General features: G+C 53.4%; 1 protein-coding gene across 6 annotated transcripts in view; it reads right to left on the bottom strand.

Annotated features, from left to right (window-relative positions):
- The window catches only part of SIPA1L3 (signal induced proliferation associated 1 like 3), a 237,412-nt gene that overhangs the window by 11,786 nt on the left and 210,995 nt on the right, over nt 1-14,631 (bottom strand). For 5 of the 6 annotated variants that reach the window (XM_019432058.2, XM_019432059.2, XM_019432062.2 and 2 more), the window contains 3 exons: nt 12,494-12,715; nt 1,074-1,239; nt 70-319 (listed from right to left, as the gene is read on the bottom strand). In XM_019432058.2, the coding sequence (XP_019287603.1) occupies nt 70-319; nt 1,074-1,239; nt 12,494-12,715 (638 nt within the window). The remainder of the gene's footprint in view (nt 1-69; nt 320-1,073; nt 1,240-12,493; nt 12,716-14,631) is intronic. The other variant, XM_019432064.2, reaches the window with a different exon arrangement.

Below are 14,631 nucleotides of genomic sequence, written 5' to 3' on the forward strand. Positions count from 1 at the left end.
ACTGTCCCCCCTCCCCCGCTTCCCATCGCCAGGGAGACTCCCCCGCCAGCCCCAGGGGCCCGGGCTCACATTTCTTTTCTGGGAAGCCGTTGCCGGTCGCAGGGACGGTGCTGGGGCTGCCGCCGCCAGGGGGGTGGGGGTGCTGGTGCTGGCGGCGGGCGGGCAGCGTGCTGGAGGGGAAGGCGCAGGTGCTGCTGAAGAGCACATCGCTGGGCAGGCCCGGCTCCAGGCTGGCAGCGCTGGCGAAGCTGGGTTCCCGCCGCCCGCTGCACAGACTCTCATCTGACAGCGTCCGCTGCAGGCTCTTCTGTGGGGACTGCTGTCGAGACAGGGTGGGTCATGGGCCGCGGTCGTGGCCTGGCTCACGGTCACTGTCCTCGGAGGCACCTTCCCGTCTTGGATGGCTGTGTTTCTGACCCCCCCGGCATCTGCTTTTGCCCCTTTCTGCTCAAAGAATCCCAAGTTTCCCCTGGGGATAGCTCCTCCCCCAGTCACGCCCCACTTGGTTCTGGCCCTCAAGAGGCCAAAGCCACTCTCCCGTTCCAGGTAAGGTCAGGGAAGGCAACGCCAGTCATCAGTGGGGACCGCTGGGGACAGCGCCCTGGAGAGACTGGGGCCAGCTTGGGCCCACAGGAGAGCACAGCCAACCAGGAGTAGGTGGGCACAAGAGTGAAGGGAAGCAGTGTCTAAGGGAGCCTGACTTTCCTGGGAACCCGCCTCCACTCTTGGACCGTGCAGGGTGGGTGGGTGGAGGCTGCTTCCGGCCTGGGCTCCATGAGAAGGACATGAGAGCCAGTTAAGAGCATCCCTTCCCAGTCACATGAGCTACCCTAGTGTGGAAGAAATGCCCCACGTGCCTACCGAGGCTGGCTTACATTGCGATTAGGTCCCTGACTAATGTGACGACCCGACCCCTGACTGCGAAGCTACATACACCCAGACGGGACCGGCAGTGCCCCAGGTGGAGGCCATGGGCAGAGTGACTGCAGGGGGCCCTGTCTTCCTCCCTCACCCTCCCATGACCGCCTGGCCCGCCAGACTGTGTGTGCGTGTGTGGGGCGGCCTCTACATACTCCCGCGTCTCTCTCCTGCTCCGGCGCCAGGTTGTCCATGATGATGAGTTTCTTCAGGTCGTCCTCGATGGTGGATTTGTAGTTCTTTCGTGGGGAGCGGAGGTCTCGGAGGGACGCCCTCAACCGCGGCTGCCCGAAGACGTTTTTCGTGTTGGTGTCCACCTGCCTAGAATGACAGGATCGGGGTCAGAGGGGTCTTGGGGGGGGTGGGGGTTCAAGCTGCTTCTCAAAGCGGTCCTGACCCAAGGCTGGCTGCCACCGCCACCGGGTGAGGGGCCACAGCCTTCTCCGTGTCACCTGGTGAAGGTGAGCTGGGGTGGGGGGGCAGCGTTTATCCTCACCATTCACTCGTCCCGCAAGTGTTTCTATCTTCTGGGAACCCGCTCTGGGCCATGCCTTGTTCACATAGCAGTGAACATGGCGCTGACCTCCAGTCGGGGAGACTGACAACGAATGTATGGACAGAAGTCTGGGGGAAGCAGGAGGGAGCCCACAGGGTGGAAGAGCACTCCAGGAAGAGGAAACAGCAGGTGCTGGGCTACGAGGGGTTCAAGCTTGGTAAGTGAGGAGTGGAGGGGCCCACAGGCGGGGTGGCCTGAGTGAGGGAACAGGGAGGGGATGGGTGGTGTGAGGGGAGGTCTGGGAGGCGACGGGACAGATCCTGCAGGAACTGCAGGAATGAGCCACAGAGGAGACCTGGGGCTACATCTGGGGAGCCTCTGAGATTCCGAACTGGTGAGTGTGAGATCCTGATTTGTGTTTTAGAAGGATCACTCTGGTGGCTGGATGGAAAAGTGACCCTCACGGAAGTGGGGCCAAGAGCGGGAGGAGGGAGACAGTGAGAAAGTTCCTGCAAGCTGTTGGGGTGAGAGATGAGGGTGGCCCAGACCAGGGCTTCCAACTGCAGAGGAGAGATGGGGTCCCATGGCATCTCACAGAGGGATAATCTCCTGGGAGCCAAGTCCCCATGGGGTGAGTGCTGGGCCACGGAGAGCAGACCTCTGGCCGGGGCCCCCAGGGTCCATCGTCAGATGTCCCTAACTTTGGTTTTCCTCACCCATCGTATGGGCTAAGAGAGTTCATGAATCATGGGGTGGCTGGGAAGATCCAGAGATCAGGCACCTGAACCCGGGGCAGGGCCCTGGGGCCCCCTGATGGCCACCATCCCCATTTTTCTACTGGGACCCCATGCTGCCTTCCAGAACACTGCCATCTAAAAGCCACTGAGGCACAGCCTGGGGCTAAAATAAAAGCAGGAGCCCCCAGAGGCGGACAGGCCTGGGTCTGAGTCGTTCTTGCTGAGAGGCTGCAGGTACATCACACCACCTCTCCGATCCTCTGGAGAACGTGCTGACCTCCCAGCACTGTGGGGATTGCTAGAAAGTGCCAGCTGGCACCCGACAGAGCCAATGCTTGGGAAGCATTCCCAACTGCTTACCGGAGGCTGGCCCCGAACTGCGCACGCTCCTCCACTGCTCCCCTGACCCCTCTGCTGGCCCCACAGGCCGTCATCCTCTGGCTCCCCTGGGGCTCCTCGTCCTCCACTCCTGGGACTTCCCCTGAGGCCTCCTCTAGCTCTCAGACTCTGGCCCAGCCTTTGGGCTCAGGTCTGACTTTCCTGGTGAAAACTGGGTCCCTGACCAGAGGTGTCACCAGGAGGGAAATAATGACAGCTAACAGCCCCTCACTGTGTACCGGGCCCTGTCCACCATCCCGAGGACTCCATGCACGACAACTCGTTGAATCTGCACAGCAGCCTCCCCGGGAGCCACTATTACTGTTACTCCCATTTTACAGATGGGGACTGAGGTACAAAGGGACTAGAGTAACTACACAACAGGCGTCCAAAGTCACACAGCCCCTGTGAGTGGAGGAGTCAGGATTCTAGCCGAGGCCACCAGGCTGCAGGGCCTACAGACGTTACCACTGTACTTGACCGCCATGTTTGTACCACAGACATGGCATGTAAAGGATGAACGGTGTGTGGAACATCATCGCGTTTGGCTTAGTAATAATCTTTTAAATGCAGAAAAAAAGTTCTGGGAGAAATCATGAACAATGGTAAATTACCTCTGGGAAGTAGGCGTCTTTTTAGGAGGTGGGGAGAAGGGACTTTCCCTCTTTATCTGATACCCTTCTGAACTGTCTCTGTTTATTAATCGCAGGCTATCGCAATAATAATCATTTTAACAACTATTTTAAAAAAAGGTGACACCTGGACTTTATCATTTTGTAACTCAGGAAAGAAAAAGTCTTTGAACCCAGGAAGAAATAAGATGTCTAGGGCTCCTGAGGGTTTTGAAGTCTGTATTTCCTTTCTCATTTTCTCAGCTGCCACCTTGGGATTTTAACAAAAGAAGGAAGATAGGGTGGCGAGTTTTTTTTCTTCTCAGGTCATATTCCTCCCCAAATTAGAATTCCAGGTCTAGGGTAATGCTGGCTCCATTACGGTGTTCTCTGAAGTGTGCTCTCTGGGCAAATGAAAAGCTTTAGATCCAAAAAAGAGACACAGAAAGCGTATACGCCCTCAGTGAGTTCCTCCCATGGGAGCTGGAAGGGGGCTTACCCCTCCCCATGCCAAAGGGGTTTCGCCATTTTCCAGAATCCCCTGCAAGGAAGGGGGTGATGTGTGGGACTCAGCGCAGGGCATGTCATGTGCTGTGCCCATCTCTCCTGGAGAGGTTGCCGGCTGGGACCTCAGCCTGTCTATGGCAAAAAGGGGCACCGTTTACAAGGCCGTCCTCCGGGACAGATGCAAACCCCCCCGCAGAACACTTTCAAACATGCATACTCTCGGCCCGAGGGGCTCTACTTCTGGGAGGGTGTCCTTCAGGAAGGGGAAGGGTGAAGCCTCCCAGAGAAGGACGATGGCCCCACAGAGTAAGAGAGGCAGACCTGATCCACATGACACCGGAAGAGGTTCTCTCAGATACAGCACAGAAATAAAGAAGTGGTATGTATAGCGTGAAATCATTTTTAGCAGTAACTGAGTTTACACACAGCTTAGTTTGATACATTAACATTTACCAAACTCTCAACTCCAAAAGATGGGTACCCTTGGGGGATTCACTTTCTTTTTTTTTTTTTTTTTTTTTTTGGGATTCACTTTCTAAGAATGTGCCTCACCACAGCCATGAGATCCTTGACGATAAGCCCTCCTCTGCCTCTGCCCTCATCTCCTCCCACACAGGCCTCCCAATGCTCCTTAAACATGCCAGACACATTCCTGCCCCAGGGCCTTTGCACTGGCTGTTGTGTCTGCCCAGAGTGTCCTCAGTGGCATTTCCCACGAATGGCAGCTTTTCACCCATCCAGCTTTTCTCAAATGTTGCCTCCTCAGAGAGGCCTCCCTGACCACTCAGCCCTCTGGCGCTCCCTCCCAGCCCAGATGTGCTCGATCGCGCAATCCTGAGTGCTGCTTCACTTGTTCACCTCCTGGCAGTTTGTCGTGGGCACTTGTGTGCTTGTGGTCCCACTCCCACCTCACCTGCAGCCATCTGCATCCTGTTCTGTGTGGGGAACAAGGCTTGCCATGTTGCAAGCACTCAGAAGTAGCTGTTCAGTGTGAATCACACAGAACCAACCTTCCTTCCTCCCAACCAACCCACTAACCCACCTGCCCATCCCCTTCCTGCCAACCTTCCTCTCTTCCTTTTCTTTTTTCTGTTCATTTATTTTTGAGACAAAGAGACAGAGTGTGAGTCGGGGAGGGGCAGACACAGGATCCGAAGCAGGCTCCAGGCTCCAAGCTGTCAGCACAGAGCCTGACGCAGGGTTCGAACTCATGAAGTGAGAGATGGTGACCCGAGCCAAAGTTGGACGCTTAATTGGCCGAGCCACCCCAGGTGCCCCCTCTCTTCCTTTTCTTAAAAAAAAAAATTATTTAAGTAATCTCTACATCCAATGGTCGGGCTTGAACTCACAACTCCAAGATCAAGAGTCGCATACTCCTCTGACTGAGCCAACCAGGCACCCCTCTTCCTTCCTTTTACAACAAGCTTAAATGACTTCTATGAAAGAGGAAAAAGTACAGAGATATCTTAAAAAGTTAAGCCAGGGGCACCTGGGTGGCGCAGTCGGTTAAGCGTCCGACTTCAGCCAGGTCACGATCTCGCGGTCCGTGAGTTCGAGCCCCGCGTCGGGCTCTGGGCTGATGGCTCGGAGCCTGGAGCCTGTTTCCGATTCTGTGTCTCCCTCTCTCTCTGCCCCTCCCCCGTTCATGCTCTGTCTCTCTCTGTCCCAAAAATAAATAAAAAACGTTGAAAAAAAAAAAAAAAAAAAAAGTTAAGCCAAAGAACACAAGTATTCCTTCCCTGCTCTGTTTCCTTTGTGTTTATTTGCAAAATCTCCTTCCCAGCTCCCAGGACCTCCAGGACTCTCCTGGGGGCATTCCTGATTCTGCGGGGGAAGGCTGGCTCACCAGAGGACATCCTGCTACAACCGCCTCCCCCAACCCTCAACTCGGCAACACATCTCATCCGCAGCCGGTCCCGCGGCCCGACACTGTCTGTGTGCTGCCACGACGCGTCTAAAGGGGAAAAGGACGACGGAATTCAGTTTGGAGAGTCAAATCGATCATTTGTGCTCTTAATTCTTTTCCTCCTGGAAGAATTTTCCAACGTATTTCCTACACTGCAAATTCTGAGCAATAATTTAAAGTGGTATCAGTTCCAGGTTAACAAAGCCAACCGAACCGGGCTCGCACATTCTGATCTTTTTCCTTTTTCTCAAGATCTCTGGTCTCCGTAATTGTCAAAACCTAATGACCCCTGAGGACAAAACAGACCGCTCTCTGATTATTCAAAAGAATGAGATCACCTCTTTGGTGCTAACATGGAACCGTCACCGAGGTTAAGAGAAGAGCAAGAAAGAGAAAAAGGCAGAAGGGTAGAGACGGGGAACCATACTGGCAAATGAAGAGGAGGGTGGGGGAAGAAGCACGCACGATCACAGGGGCTTCATCATGTTTGGAACATTCCAGGAAGGATGCAGCAGAAACAGAGCTATGGCTGCATGTGGGGAGGGGCGCTGGGCCGCTGGGCGCCACAGAAGGGAGAGATGCTTCTTTTGTGTTGCAAACCCTTTTGTACTAGTTTGGTTTTTATCCTGCGCACGTTTTACCTTTCAAAGTTCAAATGAAGAAAACGCCAGGAAGGATGTGCCTTCTCTCGATGTCTGCCCTACAGCACCGGACATAATCTCTAATTTGCCCATGTTGCCTGAACTTGGGACTTTGCCGTGTCGTGGAATTAAACCACTTGCAGTGGAGAAAAAAGAAAGGCAACTAAAGAAAGGCAACTTACAAAGAAGGCTCTGCAGTAAGGAGCCAGACAACAGCAACTCCTTTTTCCTGTGACACAAGGGCCAGAGGTGGAAGGCGACCAACGGCTCTGACTTGGCCGGGCCTGCTCCCAGCTGACTCTGGGCTCTGGCCTCCAACTGGGGCGGCTCCCTCGGGGCCGAGTTAATTAAGCTAATTAGCACCGCTGTCAGCCTGTCTGAGCTGGGGGCTGTGCCAGCACAGCTGGCGAGGACACACAGCAGGTCTGCACCTCAGGCGGAGGGAGGATATTCCTGGAAGGATGGCTGGGAGAGCCCTGTAGGAGCAAGCAGTGGCGGCCTGCCCTGCCGTGGGAGGAGTGGGGGGTGGATGTTGGGGACAGGCTTTCCCCTGCTCCTTTGGTGGCTGCGCTGAGCTGGACCTAAATCCGAGGAAGGAAGGAGCCCGAAGGCCAGCCGTCAACCAATAGACGCCAGTGCCTGTCAGCCCAGCCAACAGTGACCAGGCATTTCCCTGTGATTCACTGAAATCCTCATGTCACCTCTAGGATGGGTACTCCTGTCCTCCCCTTTTGAGGCTGGGGCAAGCAACTGAGGCACAGTGAGTTGAGGACACTCAGCATCCACATTTGCCGGATGCTCTGAGCCACCGTGAGATTCACTCATGATGGAAGCTGTGCTCGACCGTGCATGGGTCGTGGTAGCAGCTGCTCCTGGTGAGCTGCTGGGCCTTCGCCCCGGTGCTGGTGTCTCGTGTGTGGCTGCATTCTTTCCTCACGGCTGCCGTGAGAGAGGTTCTACCATCGCCTCACCCCACAGGTGGGGGCACCGATGCCGACAGGTGCTGGTGGAGCTGGGATGTGAACTGAGACGGTCAGACTCAGGGACTACCCCTGTCACCCCGAGTGCTCACTCGCTCCTGCTATCCAGGCTGCCCCACACACGGTATTTCCCCTCGTCCCCTCAGGGGCCCTACGTGAGGATGCTTGGGGCCTGGGTCCTTAAGTGTGACAACAGAAACTGTTCGCTAGGGCCTGCCTCCTTACTGGGCCCAGAGTCTGCGGGGACAGGGTCGGGCAGGGCCCGACCTGTATGGGTCCAAACAACCCTGTGTAATGTCGCTGACTAGTGTGACACTTGGAGACACGTGGTGTCAGTATGGCCGTTCCCTGGAAGAGCAGCGGCCTGTTCTTGGCTGTGCCTGTTTGTGGGGGAGGCTTCTTAGGGTGGCCCAGGGGCCACTCTAGCCCACAGGGGCACTGCCGTCCCTTCAGCTGGGTTAAGATCAGCCTGCCGGGGAGGAGATGCCCAGGACGGCTAGGGGCTGCTGACTCCACCTCCCGATCTGAGCTCCAGCCTCGCATCTCCTGCCGCTGCCGGTAGAGAAACACGCTGGCGTGGTCACACCCTCACCTGCTAAGCTCTGTGCTGCTGGAACATGGTGGGGTGGGGAGAAGCTCCCATGGATTAACTCACTAAATCCTCACAACCCTGGAGCTAGGGATGACTGTCACCCCATTTTAAAGAGAGGGAAACTGACGGGTTAAGGTGGGGGTCGGCAGCTGACGGATTCCCATCCTGACCCTCACGCTGTTCTGTGATGGCCAGCAGAATTAAGTGGTCAAAACAGGGGTGTCTGGCCATCTCCTGAGGCAGAACTGTCGGCCTGTCCCTCCCCCAGTGTTGACCAGGGCCTGCAGCAGAAGGGCCGAGCACGAGAGACACAGCACAGATCCTCTGTCCTTCACTAGCTTACTCCATCGTTTGGTCAACTAGAGCACGTGCCCAAATACAGAGGACACTGCTCTGTCCAAGAAATTAGTCCTCAGGAAATAGGAGTCGCTGCCCTGCACAGGAGTCCTCCTTGGGTGGTTTATATGACAAGACACTCTGATGGTTAATTACCTTGCCAGGTATGAATCCTGGCTCCGTTACTCAGCTAGAAAGCTGGGTAACCTGGCTATGTACTTCTAACTGTGCCTCAGTTTCCTCATCTGGAAATGGGAGGTAAGAACAGATCCCTCTTGTGAGGAGGATCAATGGGGCTGGGTCTGTACAGCCCGAGCCCAGCAGTCAGGCTGAAAGGGAGAACCCCTGCGTTGGATGAGGCCATTAGCACTTCTCCATGGGGCGTGTTAGAGGTCTTTGACCGGAATTAAGGAAAAGGGAAGGAAAGAAAGACAGGTTTGGTAATTACTCCTGGTGGGGGTGGGTGATGAGCTCATAATATGTGGTGACCTTGTGGGGACAAATTACACAACGAACGAACATAACATTTGCAGTGATTAACCTTAACTAACTGAGTGAATCTGGGCAAGTAACGTAACCATTCTGTACCTCAATTTTTCTTATCTGGAAAATGGGATGCAAAGTACTTGCATAGTGAGGATTAAATGAGCTAATGTAGGGGAAGGGCTTCTGACAGTAGTTGGTAAAGTGGGTATTAACATACGGAGGTAAATAAGTTATGCAAATGAGTTCTTGTGCCTTGGGATTAAATTTCAGTGACAGCTTCATAGGCAGGAAAAAAAAAAGGTATGTTTAACCTCAAATAATTTAGCTTGAAGACGGTGTTTTCTGGAAAATTAGGTTAGGTGACTCAGAAGTATCTTTTTTTTTTTTTTTTTTTTTTAGAAGTATCTTTAACAATGATAAAGACACTATCTCCAAAATGCTCAGAGAGAATCTGAATAAAACAACTTTATGAAATGCGAGTGTGTGGACAAAAGCAATCATTCTAAATTAACATATTATCTTCTGCATGTGATTTAAAAAATGTATCCAGCTGGCTCAGTCCATGAAGCGTGTAACTCTTGATCTTAGGGTTGTAACTTCAAGCCCCATGTTGGGTGCAGATCACTTAATAATAAAATCTTTAAAAAAATGTATCTATAACTAAATTATTGAATATTATAAGAAGCCATGAAACTATTTTATGTGTGTCCCCAAATATTTGATATATATTAAAAAAAAATTTTTTTTTTTAATGTTTGTTTATTTTTGACAGAGAGGGAGACAGAGCATGAGCGGGGGAGGGGCAGAGAGAGAGGGAGACACAGAATCCGAAGCAGGCTCCAGGCTCCGAGCTGTCAGCACAGAGCCCGACACGGGGCTCGAACTCACAAACTGTGAGGTCATGACCTGAGCCGAAGTCAGTCGCTCAACCGACTGAGCCACCCAGGCGCCCCTATTTGATATTTTTATATATATATTTTATATACTTAGTTTACACACATACATTTATACAAATATACACATCTATAAAAAGCCCTGTTTGAGTCTTAGCATAGGGAAAAGTGGGTTTTTGTTTGTTCAGTGTTATCATATATTCAGGCATATCACCTGAGCACCTACTGTGTACTGGGCCCCGGGGTGGGGCTCATGGCACCTCTGCTTTCCTGGAATTCTCAGTCCACCATGGGGGACAGAGAGGAAGCCAGCCGCCAGGAAATGATGCTCTGATGTACCCTGGGACAGGTGCCGCAGAAGGGAAGAAGCATGAGGTCAGTGGAAGGGATGAGCCTGGTGTGGGCTTGACCGAATTTCCCCAGGGATGGCGTGTCTGGGTTAAGACCTGAGAGGTGGTGTTATGGGTCCCCTCCCATCAAAAAGATGCTGAAGTACAAACCCAGTATCTCAGAGCGTGACCTTATTTGGAAATAGGGTCTCAGACAATGAGGATGGACCCTCGTCCAGTAACTGGTGTCCTCATAAAAGGGGGAAACGCCAACACAGAGACGCGCCCACAGGGAGGAGGCTGCGTGAGGACGAAGGCGGACGCTGGGGAGATGCATCTACAGACCACGGAGTCCAACAGGTGGCCTGCAGATCTGCAGCAGCTGGGAGACCAGCTGGAACAGGTTCCCCTTCGCAGCCCTCAAAAGGAACCGACCCGGCCAGTGCCCTGATCTCGGACATCTGACCTCTGAACCGTGAGACAGTACATTTCTGGAGTCGAGCCGCTCAGTCTGTGGCACCTCACTGGCGCGGCCCTAGTAGGTACGCACGCGGGGGAAGGACAGCCAGAGCGGCTGCCGTGGTGGAAGAGCAGAAGGGGGTCAGCAGGGACTGACCCTCTGGCTACCCTGAACAGTGGGGGTCTCGTAGTATCTTACGGGGTTGCAGCGAGAACGCGACGAGATGCATGGCGCGTACGTTCACTGAAGGAGCACCCGGAGCGCCAGGCAGCCGAGACATGGCACCTGTTCTCCAGAAGAACGAGAGAAGTGACCGAATGACGGCAGGGGCCAGGTCTAGTTGGGAAGGCCCATCTGACGAGGTGGCATCAGACTAAGCTTCCTGGAGACAGCCCTGAGATCTGGGGCGGGGTGGGGGAGTTTTCCGGGCACTAGAGAACCCCCGGAAAGGCCCTGAGGTTGGCCTAGCCTTGGTAAGCATGAGGTGCAGCAGAGGCCAGTGGAGTGGAGAAGGGAGGGGGCGAGCGGGAGGATGGGAGGCCAGAGGAGGGAGGAAGCCGACCGAGCAGGGTCTGCGCAGGAGTTTCGGCGAAGCACATGCCGCAGCCGGTGCCTGGTACTTGTGTGCTTGGTCAATGGAGCCCTCGTCATCCAGCCCGGGGGTGGAGGTGAGCGGAGGGTCAGAGCCTAGACTCCCGCGTGTCCCTGGCTGTGAGTGATGCGTGTGAACTGGACTCTCGGTGTGAGTTGCCCAGCCTCTCCTGCGGACATCTGCAGGGTCACGTTTCTGTCTTCCTGACACCTGTCTCCTTCTGAGCTCTGCGTCATCCACACATTTGAATGGTCCACCCAGGTCATGAAAGACTTTACAAAGAACTGGGGGAGGAGGGCAGATTCCCTCCACACCCAATGGAAGAGGAGCCTTGGACCACTTCTATCCCTTACCAGCTGAGTGACTCGGGGCCTCAGTTGCCTTATCTGTAAAATGGGGTGAATGGCAGGTCTGCCTTACAGAGCTGTTGTGAGGACTCAGGGAACTAATTCACGTACAGGAGCTTAAAACTGAGACTGGCACACAGTGAGCACTCAGTAAATGTGAGGTATCGTCTTCTAACTTAAAACAGAAATCCTGGGGCGCCTGGGTGGCGCAGTCGGTTGAGCGTCCGACTTCAGCCAGGTCACGATCTCGCGGTCCGTGAGTTCGAGCCCCGCGTCAGGCTCTGGGCTGATGGCTCGGAGCCTGGAGCCTGTTTCCGATTCTGTGTCTCCCTCTGTCTCTGACCCTCCCCCGTTCATGCTCTGTCTCTCTCTGTCCCAAAAATAAATAAAAAACGTTGAAAAAAATATATATTTAAAAAAATAAAACAGAAATCCTTCCCTAATGCACACTCTTCCCCTCTCTTCTGCTCTACAGTAGAGCAAAATGCCTCAAATGAGCTGAGCACACAGTTTCCTCCCATTCCACCCTACCCTTCTCTCCTGCACCCTGGGGGACCTCCATGAGGCTCAAAGCGACGCCCAGCTCACAGCCCATCATGCCCAGGGCTCCTCACCCGGGCTCCTCCTATGCAGAGCATACTCTCTGCACACTGAGGACTCTGGCCCTGCCCTGCACTCCCCCTTCCTCTCTACCCACACTCCCGGCCTTGGGGTATGCCTCTAGCCTCGTGCCCCTGTGAGACGACACCCAAATTTCCCCCTCCAGCCTGACTTCTCCCCTCAGCTCCAGACTCCTTACCCCGCCTCCTCCTTGATGTCTTCTGTGCTTCGTGAACGTAACCCGCCCGGGACTCTCCCCCAGCCAAGCCTGCTCCTCAGCTCAGCCCTCACCTCAAGGCAAGCCTGCCCTTCCGGCTACAGGACCTAGAGTCTTCTTCAACCTCGCCCTTCCTCTTAACCCTCGTTAACCCTTGTCTGCCAGGCAACCCTGGCGGCTCTCCTTTCAGCTCATCCATCCAGAAGCCACCTCCTCTCCCTTCTCAGCCTCCATCCTGCTCAGCCTTCCCCAAACCCCGTCTCCTGCATAGCAGCTCCTTGAAGGCTGTGCCCCTTGGGCAGCCAAGGGGCCCTGTGAACACCCAACTAAGGGATCTCTGTCCACAGAGATAGTGTGGGACTGGCACAGCATCCTGCTGAATGAGTGAGTGAGGTGTCCCCTCCTTCCCCACCCAGAGACGCCTGGCTTGGCTCTTGTAGAACCTTGCCGGGCGTCCAGGCACTTACTTCTTTGGGTCAGTGAAGGGGAGTGGCCGTGGCGGGGGCTCGTCTGCCCTCTTCCACCCTGTGGGGTGCTTATTGCGAACGGGTTGCTTGGAGAAGAAGGACTTGGGGACGGAGGCGGACAGCTGGAAGGGGCTAGGCTGGGCCACCTGGGAGGACCGAGGGGTCTCTGTGCTGGCGGTTTTGTAAACCTGAGCAGGGTAGCCGGCCCTGGAGCTCACGTCACTGCAAAGTAAAAACAAGAGAAATAAGCAATCAAGTATGTTCCCCATTATGCAGAACTGATCTGTTTAAATGTACTCTTAGGAAACAAAAAAATTCCTTTGCACAAGAGGTATACAAATACATCGCTGCTGTGGAAAGTTCCAATACAGAAATCTATATAGGGAGAAGGCCAAGTTGCCTAGGAGGTCCCCCCCCCCCCGCCCCCCAATCCCACCCCAGGAATGCCCTTCTGGCACATTTGGTACCACTGGGAATCCAAAACAGTCACCCCCTGTGGGTGGATGCACCCCGAGGTTCCCTGTCTCCTGGGCACGACTTACATAGCTAGAGGTGGGGGTCCTACCCGTCTCTAGGGGTAAACAAGGTTTACAGTTTCCCGGCTCACTCTCTCTCTCTCGGTCACTCGTGCTTTCTCTCTCTCTCTCTCTCCCTTTTCCTATGCATTACAAATATACACATGAATACAATCAGAGAGGTAGAACCTTTTACTTGGGGTGGGGGGGAGCATGAAGAATTTTTTGGGGGGTAGAGGGACTGTATTTTTATATAAGCGGAATGACATTAATACATTGTTCTGTAAACTTTATTTTTTTTTACTTAAAATATAACTTGCTCAGTAGCCTCTTCATTCAAATATTTTTTGAGCACTCGCTATACATCAGACACCATTCCTACTGATCTAATCTAAAACCCCAGCTCAGTATCTGAAATGCTGGATTCCCACGGAATTAACACTACAATGAACCTCATGCTGCTGACCAGAACCCAGCTGTTGGGGACCCACCTGTTTATTCCACTGAGACAAAGTGACTTTTAAAACTTAAATTAAAAAAAAAATTTTTTATGTTTATTTCTGAGAGAGAGAGAGAGACAGACAGACAGAGCGCAAGCGGGGGAGGGGCAGAGAGAGAGGGAGGCAGAGATTCCAAAACAGGTTCCAGGCTCTGAGCTCTCAGCACATAGCCCAACACGGGGCTCAAACCCATGAACTGAGATCATGACCTGAGCTGAAGTCGGATGCTAAACCGACTGAGCCACCCAGGCGCCGCCCCCCTCCCCCAATTTTTTTTTAATGTTTATTTTTGTGTGTGAGAGAGAGAGAGACAGAGCACAGGCAGGAGAGGGGCAGAGAGAAGGAGACACAGAATCTGAAGCAGGCTCCAGGCTCTGAGCTGTTAGCACAGAGCCTGATGAGGGGCTTGAATTCACGAAATGAGAGATCATGACCTGAGCTGAAGTCAGATGCTCAACTGACTGAGCACCGAGGTGCTCCTTAAATTTTTTTTTTAATGTTTATTTTTGAGAGAGATGGGGTGGGGGAGGGGAGAATATGAGTGGCGAAGGGACGGAGAGAGATGGAGACACAGGATCCGAAGCAGGTTCCACGCTCTGAGCTGTCAGCACAGGGCCCAACGTGGAGCTTGAACCCACAAACTGTGAGATCATGACCTGAGCTGAAGTCAGATCCTTAAATGACTGAGTCACCCAGGTGCCCCTAAAACTTTTAAATTGGGGCTCCTGGGTGGCTTAGTGGGTTAAATGTCTGACTTTTGGTTTTAGTTCAGGTCACGATCTCTGTCCCTGCATGGGGCTCTGTGCTGACAGTGCAGGGTCTGCTTGGGATTCTCTCTCTTTGCCTCTCTCAATAAATAAACAAACAAGCAACTAAATAATGAAAGTTAAGTAAAATTCCAATTCCATTTTAAGTAAGAGGGACTTAGTGAGAAAAGTAATGCCTTTGGCATCTAAGTCAATAAATCCTTTTTGAAGGTCAATGTAGTAATATGAAGGGGTGGGACTTTTGACTATAATGGAATGAGGAGACTGGCAAATATTCTCCCCCCAGAAAGCACAAAATTGACAAAAACAACCATTTCAGCACTCTGGCAATTGACCAAGGGCATATGGCAATGCAA

This window comes from Panthera pardus, unplaced genomic scaffold (assembly GCF_024362965.1).
Source record: "Panthera pardus isolate Hobbes unplaced genomic scaffold, ASM2436296v1 HiC_scaffold_18, whole genome shotgun sequence".
NCBI lineage: Eukaryota > Metazoa > Chordata > Mammalia > Carnivora > Felidae > Panthera > Panthera pardus.